Raw genomic sequence first — 21281 nt, forward strand, 5'->3', positions numbered from 1 at the left:
TCACATTTCCTGACATGTTGCAAGTGAGGCAGGAAAGGTGTACAGCTGCTGTCTGTACCAACCTGGATGGCACCAAAACGTTGCTCCTTCTGTTTCCTCCGGGTGCTCCAGTTTCCTCTCTCAGTCAAAGATGTGCAGGTTAGGGGGATTGGCCTTGCTAAATTATCCATGGCGTTCAGGGACGTGCAGGCTAGGTGGGTTAGCTGTTGGAAATACAGGTTACAGGGATAGGGTCAGATGATCTTTGGAGTGTCGGTGCAGATTTGATGGGCCGAATGGCCTCTTTCCACACTATAGGGATTCCACGATTGAAAATCCTACTTACATCCAAAAGAGCGCCTCTTATTTACCTTTTCTCAAGGCAGTGCAGTTGAGTTTTTCCAAGTTTCACTCAAACTCAATCTCTCTGAATCAACCTGATAGTTTCCTCCAAAGACTCCAGCTCTTGACTGTCTGTCTCCTTTAGTTTTTCAAAGAATCAGTTCATTGGTTCTGAGAAAGTGGAAACCAAACTGGTTTTCATTGTTCCTGACAACCACTGCATTCATGTCTGTGAACCATCTGTTCACAGTACAGTGTACTGTAGTTGCCTGTAGCTGCACATTCCTCACTCACTTTGGGAGAAAATGTATTTTAATAATAAAAACCACCACAAGATGGCAGACAACACCATCTTTTCAGACCATGATTTGGTCAAAGGCTTTTACACAGTTTGCCTGGATATCATAATTTTTATTTTTGAAATTCATAGAATGGGGAATTGAGTGTTCCATTCTGCAAAATCAAAAATATCCCGGGGAGGCAGCATATGGTGGGCGAACATGGGTTTGAATCCATTGTGGCAGATAATGAAATTTGAAATCAGCAAAATGTCTGGATATAAAAGCTGGCTCAATGGTAACCAATCAAAACCAGTTTTATCTTTCAATCCCAACTTGAGGAAGAAATCTGCCAAGCCTTACCTGGTCTGGCCTAAATGTGACTCCATACCCACATGAATGTGGTTGATTTCTCAGGCAATAAATGCTGGCACAACTGGTAACGCCAACAAACCATAAATTATTTTTTTTAAAAATTCATTCATGGGATGGGGGAATTGTTGGCTAGGCCAATATTTATTATCCATAGGAAGTTGGTTGTAGGCCAGACCAGGTTAAGGATGGCAGATTTCTTCCATAAAGGACATGAGCAAACCTAGTGGGTTTTTCCCAACAATCAATTCATAGCCATCATGAGACTCTTAATTCCAGATTCTTAATTGAATTCTCAACACCATCATCAGCTGTGGTGGGATTTGAAGCCACGTCCCCAGAACATTACCTGGGTCTCAGGATTAAGCCCAGTGATAATACCACTAAGCCATCACCTACCCTGAAATTATCTAAAGAAAACCTGGAGAATATTTATACTTTGTCATCAGCTACTCAGCAAATAAAGTTTGTAAACCTGTTGAAAATTTGGTTTGAGTGAAATACATTACACTTGTAGAGTGGTGCCAGCCTTTAAGAAACTGTCTTTACTTCATAACAGTGTTTTTATTCTTGCTGAGCCGGTAGCGAATCTATCAAGCAGGATGTAACCATGAAACCTTTTGGAGAGTGCTCAGAGTTGGGAGGGAAAATGGTCAGTAATCCATGTGTGGTACCAGCGTGACATGGCATGGGAAATGGCGAGAATCTAAAACCTGAATACAGGGCTGAGGTGACTATTACTGTCAGGGGCAACCATTTAACAGATAATCTTAATAACCTCGGTGGCAACAAAATGGCTTTTCAATACAAATAACAAGGGGTTCTAGACTGCAAATTGACAATTCTGCTAAATCTGCATAAAATAGCATTTAAGTTACTAACTGCTAAAGCTGCATAAGGAAGTAACTACAGTCTGCTTCAATAGCGATTAGCAGACAATGCGCCCTTTAAAGCATAGAAATAACTTGACTAGATAAGACACTCTTAACCATCCTAACTGACCTTCAGATGCAGGTGCAATGGCTCAGTTAGTGAGATTAGGGTGGCCTTAGTGTTTGAAAATAAAGTTGGTTCCTAGGAAGTATCACTGGACCAAGTAACTGTCAAATAAAGCAATATCATGAATTGATTGGTGATTGTTTGAATGTACTATGCAATCACAGCATGTACCCTTCTTTAAGAAAAGTATAAAAATGTCTTTGTTTTAAGCCATGTGTGCAGCTCCTCCAGGGAATAGAGAAGTGCTCCACTTCAGTGTTCCTGGACACACTGTACCAGGCCATGTGACAAAATAAAGAATGAAGTCTTAAAGAACCAGACTGATTGTAAGTGTTTATTGACTAATCACAGAACAGAGAAACCAGCCCTCCCCACCCCCACATCCCCCAATACCACCCCCCTCCCACCCCAACCCCCAACCCCTGGTCCAGATCTTCTATGTATTTACAGGCAATCCTATTTGTTTATTCATTAATATTGCTGAGGGCCTGGGTGACCACTAATCAAAGCGCAAGGGTGGCACCAACGTCACCCTGTTCAGTGTGTGAGGAACACAGTCAGAATTCACTAGGTTAAATACAACAACTGAAATTGTGTGTGGAAGATGGGTGTTTCAGTGAGACAGGGAAAACGGGCACATGGGTAATTAACTATCGTCCATGAGAGACTGAAAGCATCTCTCCCTATCAGGGAGAGACAATGGGTTTTATAACTTGAAGGACTTTACATCAAGCATATGGACAGCAGGGAAGCATATCCTGAGTCTACATCAATCAGAACAGGCATTGGAATGGGAACCTGTGCTGTTGGCATTATTCAGAATCACACACATTAAGCAACCCTTTCGGAAAAACATATTTTAAAACATTATATTTCATTGCAGTCTGTTAACCATGCAATCAGATCAAATAGATGTGTGTACGATTAGAATGAAGAGTAAGTGGTAATCAAATAGATACCATGCAATGCTACATGACATTAATGGTAGTGGAGTTGGACACAATTGTCAGATGACATGTATGAGAGGTCAGTTCTCCATTTATTCTTGAATGACCTCACCTTTCTGATGTTAATTAAAGTGTCTCAATAGGTCACAATGTCTTTGTGAAACACTGAGGAACTTTGTTTTTGAAAACACTGATTAAATAAATCCACACACAGCCACATTATTTCTTCAAGTAAGAAAACATCAGCAGTCATTTAGAAGGTGGATCAGGTAGATTCCATCAATAATGTGACAGATTGGTTCTGAAATTAATATAAGCTCCCATAAAGGCAGCATTCTTCAGGTTTGACACATTGCAAATTAATCCAAAATTTATTTATTTTTATTTCTCTCAAAACTGAAGTCCAGATTTCAACTTAATTGCTTAACCATTTCAACATTTACTCTTTCTTACCTTCTACTCTGTAGTGGCCACTCCTTTCACTCTTTCCTCCTGGCTCTGCCCTACCTCTGCATTTGATTAAAAACTGCTGCATTTTCCAATCCGAGATAAAATTATTTACCTGAAACATTAACTCTGCTTCTCGCTCCACAGATACTGTCTGACCTCCTGAGTCTTCTCAGCTACTTGTTGCTTTTTTTGTTAATGTTGCATTTTGAGCAATTGCTGTAGTTCCAATAAGATGGATTCCTTATTGGTTTGACCAACTTACTGGGTATCCTCTTCTAATCGGGGTGCTCAATTCTGGCTGCCTTCTTTTTTGTTAGTGCATGGAATGTGGGTGTCTCTGGTTGAGCCAGAATATATTGTCCACCCTTAACTGCACCTGAGAAGGTAGCGGTTAGCTGACTTGTAAACGGAGCCCTGGGAAACTGGGGAGTGAATGATCCATTGAGCAAGTCTGAGTCCTGCTGCTTCATTGATTTGGAATCAATAAGAGTCCTGACAGGAGTGTGTGAGGAAAATGGCGTCAGCTGGGTCAATAGAAGTGAGGGAACTTCTTTGCAAATTTAGGAAATTGTTGCAATTTTGCACTTACAGCTCAGCTTTCAACTCTCAGTTTGTAATGTAGCTTGATTTATTTTGTTCATAACCTTCATAGCAAGGGCTGTGTGAGATCTTCGTCTTGTTTATACAGAAAGCTCTTTCTGTACAGTTGACAAATGCTATTTGGCAGACAGGAAGGCTAGGAGATTGTGCATCAAATACCAAGTCTGTTTTACTTGGATGGAGCTTCCCTGAGATTTACAACAATTTTTCCCAGTTCTAGTTAGTTTCTTGTGTAAATAAAAGTTGAATTTACCCAGGACTGGAGGATCCAGGAGGAAACATTTCTACAGTTGGAGTGATGACATCTCGGATGTTTAACGTCACCCTTCCAAGTACGGCCAAACAACCGATTCATCCACACCATCTTGTTGGATATGACTATAAAAGATACATGTACAGAGATCCATTAAAGTTGCCACCCAAGTTGATAGGGTTGTTAACAAGGTGTGTGGTGTTTTGGCTTTCATTAACAGGGAGAATTGAGTTTATGAGTTGAGGTTTTGCTGCAATTCTATTAAATCCTGGTTAGATGACAATTGGAATATTGTATCCAGTTCTGGTCACCCCATTATAGGAAGAATGTAGATGTTTTAGAGAGGATTCAGAGGAGATTTACCAGAATGCTGCCTAGATTGGAGGGTTTGTCTTACAAAGAGAGGTTGAGTTAGCCAGGGATTTTCACACTGGAGAGAAGAAGGAAGAAAGGTGACTTGATAGAGGTGTACAAGGTAATGAGAGGCACACATCGAAAGCCAGAGACTTTTCCCCAGGGCAGAAATGGCTGTCATGAGGGATCATGATTTTAAGGTGATTGGAGAAAGGTATTGGGGAGATGTCAGAGGTAGGTTCTTTACATAGAGAGAGAGGTGGGTGCGAGAAATGCACTGCTATCGGTGACAGTAGAGTCAGAGACATTAGGAACATTTAAGCGACTGCTTTACAAGCACATGAACGGCAGGAAATTGAGGGATGTGGAAGTTAGGTTGATTTTAGATTAAGATAAATGCATCATGGGCTGACGGGCCTGTACTGTTCTATGCTCTATAAAAGATCTGGAAACACTTAGCTAGTCAACTATTTCAGGAGTATAACTCTAAATTAACTGCATCAATTTATATCAATCTCAGATACTGATCTCAATTTGGAATCAGCAGTTAATGCTGAATTATTGTGACAAATAAACTGCCTCTGTAACCTCTATTAATTCAGTTTAATTCCTCTCTCTACTAATTACTTGCTATTAAATATGATACCAAGGTTAAAAAAGTTAGTTTATGAAATTATTGCCTGACCTTTTCAATTCTGCACTGTCCAATCCTGAGTGAGAGCTAATGGATAAATGGTTTCTTCATCAATTTTGCAGCCTACTCTTGCTGATTACTGGGTGTTTAAACTTGTCCAATTTCTCATCTCTTTCACTCCAATGCTCCCGGCATCCTCCAGTTTGTGCTCCGGGTAACCATTCTTCACATATGTGAGACTTGACTGTGAATTTCTGACTGCTTAATTGCAGTGGATGTCACATCCAAACTCAAATTTTCCCAGAAAATTACGGAGTCACTGGATAATATTGAGAAGTGGGAATTCTGTTTGTAGAGGCACTGAAGATTCATTGTTGCATTGATTAATTATCAAACTGAACATTGTTAAATCTAAAAATCAAGGATCGCAAAAGCAAAACCAGACATAACTAGAAAAAGTCAACAGGTCTGACAACATCCATGGAGAGAAAGTAGGGTTAATGATTCGGGGCCATACTGAAGAAGAGTCCATAAGACCATAAGATATAGGAGTGGAAGTAAGGCCATTCAGCCCATCGAGTCCACTCCGCCATTTCAACTCCGCTTACCCGCATTCTCCCCATAGCCCTTAATTCCTGGAGATATCAAGAATTTATCAATCTCTGCCTTGATAACATTTAGCATCCCAGCCTCCACTGCACTCTGCGGCAATGAATTCCACAGGCCCACCACTCTCTGGCTGAAGAAATGTCTCTGCATTTCTGTTCTGAATTGACCCCCTCTAATTCTAAGGCTGTGTATATGGGTCCTAGTCTCCTTGCCTAATGGAAACAATTTCCTAGCGTCCACCCTTTCCAAGCCATGTATTATCTTCTAAGTTTCTATTAAATCTCCCCTTAATCTTCTAAACTCCGATGAATACAATCCCAGGATCCTCAGCCTTTCCTCGTATGTTAGACCTACCATTCCAGGGATCATCCGTGTGAATCTCCGCTGGACACGCTCCAGTGCCAGTATGTCCTTCCTGAGGTGTGGGGACCAAAACTGGACACAGTACTCCAAATGGGGCCTAACCAGAGCTTTATAAAGTAGCACAACCATGCTTTTATATTCCAACCTTCTTGAGATAAATGACAAATGTCATTGAGATAAATGTCACTGGACCCTAAACATTAACTCTGTTTTCTCTCTGTGGATGCTGCCAAAACTGCTAAGTTTTTCCTACAATTTCTATTTTTGATACTATCATGTCTGTCTAGCTTCATTACAAGCAACTTTTGCCAATAGGGTCATTGAAGACCTGGCTACAGCATCTTAAATGAATCTGTGTACACAGGACATCTCCAGAACCAAGTTGGAAACTGGAATAAGTCGCTGGCTGCAAAATTAAAATGTAATGCTGTTAGGGGTCTGTGTTCCTGCCATGGTTAGACGTAAGAAATAGGAACAGGAGGCGGCCATTCAGCCCTTCAAGCCTGTTCCACCATTCAATTGGATCATGGCTGATCTGGTATTCCTCACTTTTCTACATATACTGTACACCCAACTCTTGATCCCCCAACTGATCAATAATTTATTTATCTCAGTTTTAAAAATAAACAAGGACTCTGCCTCACGGCTCTCTGTGACAAGGAGTTCCAGAGACTCTCAACCCTCTGAGAGAGAAGAAATATATCCTCATCTCCGTGTGAAATCCCTTTATTCTGGGACAGTGCCCTCTGGCCCAAGGCTCTCCCGCGTAGGGAAACGTCCTCACAGCATTTACTCTCTGAAACCCCTTTAAAAACCCTGTACGTTTCAATGAGATAGTGGTTAGAGTTGGCACACTAGCTACAAGGCCTCTTGACACTTTTATCCACCTCATTTCGCCACAAAATATAGTTTCGTGGAGCAGGAGAAACATTTGGCAACACCCAGTAATGCCAGAAGGGGGAGTTTAGAAAAATACACTGCTCGTGGTAAGCCACATATTCCTTGTGTTTATTCGGATGTTTTTTTTTAACTGTAATAACAGGTTAGAAAAATACATCTGGTTTTTCCTGTTGTTATTATCATGGTTCCCTCCTTGCAATTGAGCAAGGGACAGGGTGGCCAAATAATTTGGATACATTTAGAGAGAAGGTGGATAGCAGGAGCTTTGCAAAGTCATGTGGGACTTGAAACATTAGCTTTATCACCCCCCACTTCCTCAGTCCCTGTCTGACCTGACTTACAGCAATTTTTGTTTCTAATGCGGGTTTCCAGCATCCACAATTCTGCTTTATTCTTAAAGACCGTGTCTCAGCAACTGTTCCCGTGACTGGGGTCATACCAGGTCACTTCCCACTAAAATAACCGAGGCACTGTTCATGACCTGGAGATCGAGACGACAGGAGGTTGACCATTGATTCTGGTTGGCCACTGCACGAAATGCTTGATTTATTATTATTATTTTTCCACAACGTTTCCACGAGAAGCGGGTCTTGGTTTTTTTTTGCACGTCCCCTTTCGTAAAATGCGAAAGTGTTTCAGTCAGTCTTCAAAATTATTGGAGAGATGCGTGTGAAAGAGATCAGTTCAGAACGCAAATACTGCCACGTTTGGGTAACTCTGTCAGAGACAGGACTAAGGCGCATGTCTAAAACCAGCATCTCCATAAACCACTTGTGGGAGTGTCCTCAGAGAACACCCAGGCAAACCTTGAACTGTTAACTCTCAACCCAACTCTGCACAATCTAGTACAATCCTCCCCAGTTGCATCTCTGCACAGGCAAACACAACAAAATAAAGCCCTTTTGGCCAATTTCAGAAAACCGACCCTGAGCGGTGGCACAGTGGTTAGCACTACTGCCTCACAGCGCCAGAGACCCGGGTTCAATTCCTGCCTCAGGCGACTGACTGTGTGGAGTTTGCACGTTCTCTCTGTGTGGGTTTCCTCTGGGTGCTCTGGTTTCCTTCCACAATCCAAAGATGTGCAGGTCAGGTGGATTGGCCATGCTAAATTGCCCATAGTGTTAGGTAAGGGGCCCTACCTTAGGTAAGGGGTATGGGTGGGTTGCGCTTCGAAGGGTCGGTGTGGATTTGTTGGGCCGAATGGCCTATTTCCACACTGTAAGTAATCTAATCTAAAACACAGGTCTTCTGGAAGACGATTTGACATCACTGGATCCTCGAGCCAAACTTCTTCATGAAAACTTAGGCAGCGTCGAAAATAAATGGTCCCCACAGCTCATCACGACACAAGGAGAACCCCCCACCATCTCAAACATGTATCTATTACTCCATTGTAGAGGGTGGAGAAACACATTCAGAGGAGCAGTCCCAGGGATGGGTGAGTTAATGAAACACACTGCAGAAGCATTCTTCTCATCAGGTTAAAGGGGAGATTTGATCTGGAGATTCCGCTGAAAGGATTCTCATTGGTGGAAGGGTTGAGAACCAGAGGGCGCAGGTTCCAGGCACGGGAAACTTTTTCGCTATTAGGAGCAGTGAGTGGTTTGGATCTGAGATCAGGCTGGAAGCAGATTATTTTATCTGCCCCATTAAAAGGTTTGGGGGGAGGGGGCACAACGTGGAGGGGGAGGAAAAACAGAGCAATGGAACCACTAGCAGAAAGCTAACATTATCACAAAGGCCTGAATGGCCTCTTCCACTGTGGTAACAATTCAATGAATATCCCGCCTTCAAAGACATAACCAATTCCTTATGGAGTAGGTCATTTCACATGATCTGCTTGGTATCACAGAATCCCTATAGATCCTCATCAAGTCCACACCCACCCTCTGAAAAGCATCCGTGCCTGCATTTCCCATGGCCAATCCACCTGACCTGCACTTTGGATTGTGGAAGGAAACCAGAGCACCCGGAGGAAACCCACACAGACACTGGGAGAACGTGCAAACCCCACACACAGTCACCCGAGGGCAGAACTGAACTTGGGTCCCTGGCTCAGTGCGACTTGCTGTTGTAGTTTCACTTTCAGTTGTAGTTTAACACAAAGATTACTTGGTCGTCAACTCATGGCGATCACACATTTGTTCACAAGCTGCAGCTGCCTTAAGATGCTGTGGAGGTAAAAAGGGAAGATCTCTCAGCCCAAAACAATTAAGTCAGCAATCCTCCACAAAGTGCCAGGTTTTGAGCTGCCTAAAGTCAGTCCATTCTCAGCTGATTCATGACAATAAAGCCTTCCAAGAGCCAAACAAAGTCAGAGTAAACTACAACGGCTCCTATTCCTGATAGCTCGGTGAGGGCAGATGTTGAGAGGTGAATGTCTGGATGTTGGGCACTCATTTCCCAGCGCAATGCATTAGTCATGGAGTCACACAGCACGAAACAGAGCCTTCAGTCCAACTCGTCAATGCCGACCACGTTTCCCAACCTAAAACCAGTCCCTCTTGCCTGTGTTTAGCCCATATTCCTCTAAACCTTTCCCACTCAGGTACCGTGCCAAATGTTGCTTCCTGATGTTTTCCCTGCTCAGGCCAGGTCACGGTATCTGCTCTGCGCACTCCCTCCCCTGGCTGGAGTTGCAGCAGCAATAACCGAGCAGAATAAAAGGATGACACATTAAAGATAGACATAGGGAGACATTTCTTCGCGGGAAAGATTGCGAATTTGTAGAATTCTTTTATGGCAGGCGGCTGTTGAATCTGGGTCACTGAGATTTTCAAGACTGAGGTTTTTCAGTTTTAATGAGCAATAAAATCAAGGATTATAGGGGAAAGAGAAGGAACTGGAGTGAGGATTATTAGGGCAGCCACGATCTGGTTGATTGGCGGAACAGACTCTACAAGCCGACCTGTTCCAACATCTTATTGAATGTGGGAAGCATACTGGAGCGGCCGAATGGCCTCCCTCCTGCTCGTATATTGTACGATTTGCACTGGTTGACCGTACCAAGTAATTGAAAATGGATACAGAAAGAGACGAAGAGGAATTCTCAGCTGGGAATTAGCAACAGGCTCCCAGCACTGGGACTCAGAAAGGAGGGACACGTTTTTAAAAAGCGCTCCATTGCCGGTGCGGGTTGGGATGTTCCGGTGATAACGGTAACTCCCGAAAGAGAAGACAAGGTGACCTTTCAGGGAACGTGGGATACAGTCTAAACGACGGAACAGTCGCGGACAACCGGCAGCAGCTCATCACCATTTGGAGGAACATGGGCTGAAAATCTTGATGTGAAGATGCCGGTGTTGGACTTGGGTGGACAAAGTTAAAAATCACACACCAGGTTATAGTCCAACAGGTTTATTTGGAGGCACTAGCTTTCAGAGCGTCGATCCTTCATCAGATGCCGAGTGGAGCAGGACCATAAGTCTCAGCATTTACAGCAAATTAAAACTATATATATTGAACAAACCTAGAAACCTGTAACTCATTTTAAAAGATGATACCTAACTGCAATTTAATTTTGTTCAATATATCGTTTCCGTTGCAAGACACCGTGATCTTTCGTTATAAAACACATAATTTATGATCCTCCGCCACTAGTTTACCTGATGAAAGAGCAGCGCGCTGAAGGCTAGTACTTCCAAATAAACCTGTTGGACTATAACCTGGTGTTGTGTGAAACTCTGTCACAGCTGGCCGAGATCCAGTGCCTTTACTAGTTGAAGCGTCAGCCAAGTGAGGGCAGGTTTTAGGAAACCGAAGTAAGAGTTCAGAATGAGACGATTGCTCCCAATCTGTGAGAAAGGTATGTCTTCTGTGAAATATGACAGGTCCAAACTCAAAATGTTCTGCTCCCGCAAGTTTTCTTTAAACATAGTTCCGTGATCGTCTTTTAGAGATAATTGTAAATATTTTGTTCCAACGTTCATTCCACATCTGACCCCACCCGAGTGAGCATTTAATCAGTCACGCCTCCTGTATTTGTTGCAACTTTTATTAGTGGGAGATGCCGAAGCCCACATGCAAGTGCACATACCATGGATTAGTGGGCTCTGTGCAATCTTTGTGATGGTAAGCCCTTTACATAAACATTTGCAAATACAGAGTCAGTGTGTTAGTGACTCCAGCACACATGACATCAGCCTAGACAACACTGACTTACACAGTCCTGCACACAACTAATCCAATCGTTCGACAAAACTCTTGAGAAAGTCCTTGTGTAGCCACAAAAAAAACCCCGCCTCATTATGGCTAGTCTGGCCAATATTTTGTCCTACGCTTTACATACTGGACTAAGATTGCCAGATTAGATTGAGATTTTATATTTTCCTTCCTAAACCCCTAAATCCTCAACCAGTTCAACTTTTCGTGGGCTTGGTGGAACTGCTTAAAAAACCGTCCTCTTCATTTCTAAATAACTTCCAATTTAGCAAACGTTATAGATCGCGAACCAGCTGTTCCTTACACTTTGGTCGTTGCTCCCTGCATTTGTGCTGCTATTGATAGGTCGCTACCCTCTTCCCAAAACACTTCGTTTTCAAAAACCTCCGCCTCAATAAAAGACCTTTGCTTTCCCTTCTAACCTTTAGTTTCCTGCTCAGCGCTGATCTCTCCATTTTATTACGTGCCTGATGTTAGGAATGCTATTTAAATAAGAGCCAATTCCGTTGCGGTTCTGGTCAGTTCTGAATACATTCATCACCCACCCCCGACAAGTCCTACATGTATACAATTCAAACAACTCGTACACAGTTAGTTCTGTACACACAGTCTTTGCTGTAGTTTGATTACAAACACACCTCATTAAAAGAGAAGCCCTTAACGCATCAATGAAGCTACAGCATTTATTATAAGTGCCATCCATGCATATCACGACTGGCAGCAACGACTAATGACATTTGGTAGTAATTTACAGCAGTAAACTCATACAAAGGATAGTTGTGCATTTCTGTTTTAGCTAGGATTAATAAAACGTGCAGTAACAAAAAAATACGAACACTGAAACACTGACTGTAGAACAGCAGTACAGAGAACAGCTGGTGTTGCACAAAATGATAATGATTTCATCACTATATACATCATAGATATATACACATCACCCTTGGAATGCACAATATCAAAATACTCTGTATTCCTTTATAGAATAAAACCCTGGTTCTCTCCCCGTCCCCCTTCCCACCCCAGAAAATAAAAGGACAATTTCAAAGACAAACAATATATTTACAATTAAGCACATGAACACCACAACACTTTTTATTTTTTTTTGTTTAAAATGTGCCACAAAAGCCAGTACTGCTTTTGTTGTTAGAAAGAGGTTGATCTTCCTCCTGCTTGTAGCCTGTGTTCAGAAACTGCCAAAGTGTCCCCTTTACTGCAGAACAGAGAGCTATCACATTAAGACAAAAGGCAGTGTATACAAGGAGAAATAAGCTAATTCCAAAGGGTTTTAGACTCCTGTTCCAAGAAGCCTCATAAAGAAAACAATTGTGTCAAGTATTTCACTTATGAAAATCAGATTGGAATTTAAAAAAACACTGGTTTGGTTTTTAACAAGACGCTGCACCATGGCTGTCAGAAATAGACACAAACTTTTTAAAAATTGCAATAAATGAAAAAAATAAAAGAAATTCCTCAGAGGGTTTGCAAGCCCTCTGTCGTCACAACACAAACCCCTGGTGGGCTCGAGCACTTCTTGAAGACAAAGTGAGTGCTGCTGACTCGAAACTAAAATTATTTACTTCCAAGCAATAAAGATTTTGAAAAAAATTTAAATATACAACAGGTCAACAGGATACAAACAAAAGTTATTCATCAGGATTTTTGGAACAAAGGAATCAAACTAATACCTTCTGAAAGATTCAACTCAAGTACAAAGAGGTCATGACAAGACTGGGGCCTGTCCCACTCCAGTCAATGGGGTTAGATCCCAGCTTTTACCAATTGCACTGCAAAGTGAATCATTGTTTGAAGTGTACCCAACTTTGAGTTTAAGCACAGCACAAACATTCCTTCTCCAGCAACCCCCTTGCAGTTTGTAAAGGTGTGCTATTCAAAAGCAGCAAGAACCACTAATGTAGTGATTCTGCTGATTGTTAATGGCAAATATAACAAATGCTTCCTTTAAAATTTACTTCATTGTTCTGTGAAAATGAACATCTGGAGCCTCTCTCCAAGTCCGCACTCAAGCCATTATTTAAATGGTTTCTGTGCAGATTGTCTCTCCCAGACCATAAATCTTCAGTGACTCAGAAGTCTGAAATTATAATTTTCTCCCTGTTGCTTTCCTACTTGATGGCCCATTCGCTGCCACGTGTGTAGTCATGGCTTGGCAACTGACTGAATGTCGTCCCTTTCTTCCTTTCAACATCAATGCTAATCCACTTGGTTGCCTATTTGTGAAATGTCTGAAATTTCCCAACTGAGGCAGGTGGGTCTCAGTGACAGGTCTTGAAACTTTGCTGGTCTATAATCAGGTACATGCACTTGCCTTTGATACCACTGCTGTCCTTCAACCAGAGTGCTGCATTTCTGTTTCACTACTCAAGGGAAGACTGCACTGGCATTGACAGTCAATTTGATGCTTGCTTTTAAAGGGTATAGGTTAACCTATATTTTTATATATATATATATCTTTTTTCAATTTCAGTGATTACTTATATTTTATTAAAAATAGAATGCACCTTTTAAAGGTAATCAGTAATATTTATATTCCTACATACTGTATAACAAAGTAGGGCTGCCCTTTATGGCAGGCCTGTCAAATAGTGCAGCTTAAAAATTCATCTTAAATATGTGCTGCCATCTTCTGTTTTTTAGATGATCCTCTTTCTATATTTTTTGAGAGAAACTATTTGCATTTTTTTTAAACAGCAAGAACTCAACATTACCTACATAAAAAAAGTTCCTAACAGTGCAGACTGAAAAAAACTTTTGAAACTTTTCCAAAGGGATCTGTATGCTTGGATATGGAGATGCAGAGGGTGGAGAGAAGGTTAGCCCTTTACTTTGGTGACTTCCACATGCCCTGGCCTGAGCACACTAATATAATGACCAATCATTTCCTCATTCTACAGTCTTTTAACTGCCAGATCTTTGACATTTCTACATTTTTGATTTGCTTAAAATTGGATGAAGTCAGAATCCAACAGCATTCACAAGTTAAGCTGGAGCTGCCCCCATGGAAGCTAAATTAAAAACAATATACTTTGAAAAAAACTCACAACACATTGGTCATTTTAATGTAGTTTCATTTAAAAATGACAAAGTAAGTCGGGTTTTAAAATGTGCCAATATTTGTAAACAATGGATCAATGACAGACTCTCATGATTAGAATTCAGGAACTACCAATGTCTCAATGTTCTCTCGTCCTCCAAAAGAAACAAAGCTGGCTAACCACTTACAGTTTGAAATTCCAGACTGCTTTGCAGGCTGAGAGGACACATGTTGAGACAACTGGAGACAGAGAGAAAGGAGAAATCTATTCAACATAAGTCAACTGCTATCACAGATTCTATAAACTGAAAACCAAATTGAGAATCTGCAGGAAAAAATTACTTCGATTACTGGCAGGCTCTGTAATAGAACATGCAGAATCTTCCTTTTGAAAGGACCTGTTCCATTTTGAAGCAATCAAGCCTGTGATGGATTGTGTTTTGTTGTTTGGGGGAGGGTCGGGGTGGTAGTGAGGAGGAGGGGGACGGAAGAGGACAAGAAACACATTTGAGCATATTTATATGTTTAGTGCATACTTTCAGAATTGGAACAGTTTATGCAAGTTCCAAATTTTCATTACTGTGGGTCTGAAATTCAGAATATTACTTAAGAAAATAACTTCTACGCAAATACAAAGCCCATTAGATTACAGAGGGCTTTACAGGGAGAGGGCAAGGGAACAGCCGACAAGTGAAAGGCAATGCAGAATTAGAGGTAGGAACTGAGAGCTAAAGGACTTGATTTTGCATTGCTGCATATTAGAAACAGAGAATGAATGTCAGAGTCAAAGATTTTTAGACTGTAGAGTCCAAATGACAGTGTGAAAAGGCAGCAAAATGATAGGTACCAACTAATGTTTAATATATTCCCAAATAACTAACCATTAATTCATGCTAGCTTCAGAAAGATTTCCTTAAAATAGTGCAGGTCAACATCTGAAAGTGATGCATTTTTGCCACCTCTGTATCAACAAATGCAATTTGTATTCCAAGTTGGTGTATGTAGCCACTAATTTGTGTTTGACATTTCATAGATTTTGGCCTCAGTCATGGGAGAAATAGCAGTCAAGAAAACCTTTTGAATAAGCCTGCACAGCTAGCTATAGCCACAGCACCCACTACTAGCCAACACCTGAGAACAATTCACTACAATCCTGAACTTCAATTTGCAGGAGCAGGCAACAAGATTCTGGTTAACATCATTTTATAATTGAAACCCCCTCAATTTAGACATATCAATTGTGTCTGATTCAGTGCATTTCAAAATGGAACTGCACAGCATTCAGGAAAAAAACAAAGCAAATTTTAATCAAGTGAATGCGTTGCAAACATAAATTGCGCACATTTCTGGTGGGCTAAAATTTCACAAGAAGCTGAACAAATCTTTTCCAATATAATTAACTGGGTGTCTGCTCAGACCTCTCCTAATGTCATGCCAAATATTCTTAACTGCCTAACTTTCAAAGACTACATGTAAAATCTGAAGTAAATTTACATTACGTATAAAGTGGTGAAATATTAAATAAGTTACATTTCTGGAAATTAACCAGTGTGCTTGCTTTTCAATAGCATACTCACAAAGGCAACTAGAATTTTTCCTCAAAACTAGGGCTGCAATAAACAATCCTTCACTGGGTGGTGCTGTTGCTTTCTCCCACAGTGTATTTTGAGCATATTATTAGCACCATGATATAAAACATTCTATCAAAATTTTCATGTATTCAAGATAACAGCAAAGACTAAATTGTGAAATGTGCACAGCAATATTTCAACCTAGGTTTATCCATAAACCAGGTCATGGCTTAAGAATCTTTGGCAAAGGATTGTTTTCAGAGTGAGCTGTTTAAAAAAATGACATCTCCTTGAAGTGAGGTTTAAGCTTCAGTCTGATACAAGCTCTATCATGAAGGTATAATTAGAACTTCTTCACTACTCTCTTTGCCCTCTGTTGTAGAGTATTAGCTTTTCAATATTAAAAACTTGACAATATAGGGAACAAGACCAAGCAGCATAAAGGGATAAATGCAAGTTTTGTGCAATATATTTTTAATACCATAAATTTAGCTTATATATTAGCAAAAAAAGGGGGATGTCTATTGACCTTTGTAATGCAAACACTTACATTAATTGTTTTCCCCAGAAACTTCATTAACTTTAAATACAAAAAGTGCACAAGTTGACCTCTCCTTTTCAGCATTATTTTACCATACTATAGCGGAATCTACAGTTTACTCTAGCAGTATCACCTTTTACTCTGTTTTTACCCTTCACTGAAATCTCTGTAACCTTCCCAAGAAACTAAAATACAAACACCAATACATTTGGGGCTCAAATGCTATTTTTTGGATACTGTGTTGCAGTTGTACTTGAAAAATGGCTCAGTTTAACATTATTCCTGCACTTCCCTGCCCCATGAAAATCTCAGCTGATCTTTCTGGGGGAGCAATCGAGATGCTACAACTGCTCTTTGTCCCGAAGCTAGGAAAAGAAAAATCAGATTTTTGCACCTGATCGTTATCCAGTAACCTCTGTAGCAAAGTGCATGTATGCGTGCAGTGGGGAGATGTTGAGAGGGGAATTATCAGTCAGCTGTGATGGCCCTCAACAGAATGTAGCCTGCCAGCTTTCTGTCTTGATTCAGAGGTGGTGCCCAATTGGATAAGGTACTAGTGGGCTTATGTAGCAATGGACATATACTTATATTAAACAGCACTTTCAGAAGCAGTTCAAGACACAACTAAGGATAAACCAATTCACCCATGACGCTGCATGAGCTCAAGGAAATGTAATTTTTGCAATGTGTTTAATAATCAAACTACTTGGTTTAGTTAATCAAGTATTAGTGTAGGAATCAAGTAAAAAGCAATGATATCTTAACTACATTGTGAAGGGTCAGCATATGAAACAAAGACTGGTCAAGCAGATCATCCATCAGAGTGAGATCAGTTTTAGAAAGAGAAGTTTCATCAGGAATCTGATAAAAGATCACAATTGGAACATGAACTTATTTTTCTTTTAGATTCTGATGAATTTGCTATGCATTTCTAGCATTCTAGTTTGCGTTATTACTGCTAATTCTGTAGTCAAATGGGGAGGGGTTAAGCTTTTAAGCGATCACAACTGATCTCTAATTATATAGAAGGCATATTGTTGACCTATACAAGGTATAACTCAAGAAACTGCAAACTATCGGTCAGCTGGCATATGGGAGAGTTAAAACCCTCACTGAATTTAAAATGTATGTATATTTTATTGAGTGACAGCTGATTGGTTAACTCTCTTGTATATGTTAACCAAATAAAAATCTCATACCTAACCTTTTGAGCTGCACAGTAATGTTCCTTTCATGTCACTGGTACAGGAGCAAATATTGAAGAGGAAAAGCAGCAGGCGAAAACCAGTAGAGCTGAAGCAAGAGTTAAGGAACACTTATAGAACTGCCCTGTACAACAAACAAAACCCGCAGATTGTTTTCAAGGAAGAGAAATGCAAAGAGTATTTAAACCATTACAAAGGAGGAGTTTAGGAAATGGAATAAGACAGGAATTTAGAAATAGCAAGAAAGCACAGACAAAAAAAAAAATCAGTACCCTGGCAACTCACTCAAGCAGCACAAACAATTGCATGGTTTATTTTGCTGTGTGGGATGGTTCAGCTGACAAGACAATTTGCATGTAAATCCCTTTTTTAGGCCACAGCTGTAAAATTTGTCTCTGTTCAGAATTCATTACCATTGTAAACTTGGAATATGCTTTTAAATGCTATGAATTGAATTGTTCCACAATGGTTTCTATGGAGTCATAGCTCTTCTAAAGATTGAAGGAAGCATTCATGGCTCAAGTTCCATCGTATAGATCAGAGGATGCGCAGTTTGATATCTTGACTTAGAGCAAAACAAAAATTCAAGTCTTAGTGGCCTAGCTTAGTGGTCTTACTGCACAAGTTATTTGTGAATTGCAGAAGTTCTCCATCTTGTTAGATACATAGAGATTGAATAAATCAAAATTTTAGTATAAGATTTTTGTTACTAGATTGCAACTAGTGTATCCCCGAAGCTTTTGGTGACAGAAGCCAATTGGAAATGTACTGAGCTTATGTATTTTGACACCATTAAATCCTAAATCAGAATGCACACAAAATATAACAGCATAAAAACACACTGAACCAATTATTTAACTCGAGTCCCATATGCAAATGAGGCAACTGGATTTGAAAGAGAAGCTGGAAGAGGACACTGTGCATCAGTAAAAGCAGAAGCTCTGCTAGGAAAGATCCATCAAATGACTCAGGAATGGGGCCTTGGAGTCCCAGTGTATTACAAGCAGGGGTTTGACTTGAATCACAATTTAAATTGTAAACACTGAAAAAGGTTGTGCATTCACACATCAGTACAGCAATCTGAAAGCACAACTGAAGGAGCGAATTGATTTGTTTTAAAAAAGGGGAATAATCAAGTAGGCACTGCTCCAGAAAGTGCATATTTAAAAAAACCCATCCTTGTCAATTACTTAAAAACAAAATCAAAAAAGATGCAATACAGGTATTAAAAGCAGACTGGGATTTCTATAATGAAACTCTCATTTATCCACCACTAAACATGCATGGCTGACAAATGCAGCATTAGTTAACATGCTTCCCCTGCAGCACTTCACAAAAAGGAAATGCTGCATTGCAGCCTTTTCCACAATGGCCAAAAGGAGAGAGAAAGGCAATAACCAGATTAGCTCCTACTATGATCACATAACTTTTGGTTAAGCAAAAGGCAATGGTCAATATTTCATAAGATTGAACTACTTGCAAGTTCTGCAATCCGTATTCCATTGCTTTGCATTATGGCATGTGAGACAATTGGAGACTATGAAACTCACCAGAATTTGCTAAAAGTTTATCCTGGGAGGTTTCTCTTGATTACAGTCACTACCACTCAATGAGAGAGACAGGCTTCTTTTCTCATCACCAAAATACATTTACCTCAGGGGTACTAACCAATACCATGTCAGCACTTTGTACTTGATACCTGCAAACCCCAAATATAATGCTACCTTCTTGAGACGTAGTAGCTTTATTAACAGGCATCCAGGCAGAATTTCTGGGAAGAATCCCTACAGTTCAGATTTGGAAGCTGGTGTTGTGTGCACAAAGGCTGGGGATCCAAAGTTAAGCTGTAGCAACGCAATCTTTGGAGCGGTAGAAAGTTCTCCCCCAGGTACTCTAGTATTGATTCCAATACTAATCCTGGTACAGCAACTGGATTTTCAACAAAAAAAAAATGAGTTTTTTTTTGCAGCACCATATATAGACTAAATTGTCTCAAAAGAAACTCATTTTGTAAAAGATGCCTCTCCCAGCTCATGACTGCATTCTTGGCCTACTCCAGGGAAAGGCCATCTAGAAGCCAGCTTCCTTGACCCCTATCTATGTTTGTTCCCTCTTACTGGAACGCTCCCCCAAATGAAGTCACGCACAGGAGAGAAAAACTGCACTAAATAGTACCATCCTATGCAATCTCAGATCGTAGCTATACTACATCACTTAGATGAGCATTGCTCAGATACCAACCCTCAACATGTCCTTTCGGTTTAAAAAAAACAAAAGCAAAAGAAAATTATGTTCAGAATTAGAAAATGCTTCATTGCTTGTTACCATTGTGCCACTGCTGAGCGGCCGACAGGTAATTCCACATTTCTGTAGTGACTGCAAGCAGAAGGCGTGTTTTCTCCCCCCTCCCCCTAAAAGTACAGCTCTCTAGCACAGTCACGGTGGGGCTGTGTCCAGGCAGCAGTCCAGCAATTGTGGCCAGCATCGGCCAACACAAGTAAGCAAGAAGCTAAAAGAACATCTGAGTCACACTGACAGGAAGAGCTTCCGACAGACTTGTCCTTAGGAAGAAGAGTTAAACAATGGAATCCCAGTCAAAGTCATCCTGGATGTCATCTGCAGGGTTGTGATGTTGAGACATCGGTCTGTGCATTTGGAAGCTGGAAGGTGACATCATGTGCTGCTGGTTCATTCCTGCATGGTGCCCTGCTGAGCAGAAATGCAACAAAAAGTAACATTATTGAATACGAAAAAAAGGATTGTGAAAAGTGTAATTTTTGTCTTATAAGCTACGTAAAATCCATAAATTATACTGTAGACAGTGAGGCAAAAAGTAAGGGATTTGTACAGTTGGGTTGAGGGCAGACAACAGTTCACCACAGATTTTAAAGATTTCTCCAGTCACAATCCAAGGCCTTAGAACATGGCAATAAGCCTATTTACAGCAAACACTAATGCTGCCTTGATCAATTAGTGTTTATCATAAGCAATAAATATGGCTAACTACGGGAAATTTTAGAAGAATCTTCAATTTGGATATCCAGGCCAGTGATAACTGTGGATTGGTCAACTTAGTTGAATCTTAAAAATTCAAGCATGGGACTTAGTAATGAATGGAGTCCTTGCAAAAAAAAAAGCCCATTATAAGCAGCTCAAAATGTTTGAGCATTCGACACTCAATTAGCATTATCCCATTAAACAAATTGTTAGAGCAAGTGACTTAACACCAGAATTTTTTAAAAATGGAGACTCTTTCCCCCACCGGTTTAATCCCATTACAAAAGATGGTACCTGCTGTAACCTCCCTTGCCTCATTAAAATGCTAACTCTATGTGACCACCAAATATTGGTAGGTTATTTTACAACAGAGATTCAGAACTACTAAGCTACGCTCTTAACCAATTTGTATCTATGTACAGCCAAGATAGCAAGCGCTGGTGAAAATGAAATGTCAGCTGATTTCTCCCCCAAATCTACAGGCAACAATTGTACGGTCCAACCTCAAACTAACCAATTTATCAAAGACGGAGAGTTGATCAATATTCAGTGAATAGCATGCATGAACTTATGCTTAAACAGTCTAATAAGCCTGTTGCATCTCACTGTAAATAGAGCCCTTGGAAAAGGCAACATGGTACATTTGTGGCTTTGTAATTCTGGTTGGAAATCAC

At 40.6% G+C, this 21281-nt stretch overlaps 1 protein-coding gene across 10 annotated transcripts in view; it reads right to left on the reverse strand.

The window, feature by feature from the left end:
- Nucleotides 1-11880: 11880 nt before the first annotated feature.
- The window catches only part of foxj3 (forkhead box J3), a 156770-nt gene continuing 147369 nt past the window's right edge, over nt 11881-21281 (reverse strand). For 6 of the 10 annotated variants that reach the window (XM_060852471.1, XM_060852473.1, XM_060852477.1 and 3 more), the window contains one exon: nt 11881-20319. In XM_060852471.1, coding sequence (XP_060708454.1) covers nt 20186-20319 — 134 coding nt within the window. In that variant the 3' untranslated portion in view covers nt 11881-20185. The remainder of the gene's footprint in view (nt 20320-21281) is intronic. The other 4 variants (XM_060852480.1, XM_060852479.1, XM_060852475.1 and 1 more) reach the window with 1 other exon arrangement.

The sequence above is a fragment of the Hemiscyllium ocellatum genome, chromosome 37 (assembly GCF_020745735.1).
Source record: "Hemiscyllium ocellatum isolate sHemOce1 chromosome 37, sHemOce1.pat.X.cur, whole genome shotgun sequence".
Classification (NCBI taxonomy): domain Eukaryota; kingdom Metazoa; phylum Chordata; class Chondrichthyes; order Orectolobiformes; family Hemiscylliidae; genus Hemiscyllium; species Hemiscyllium ocellatum.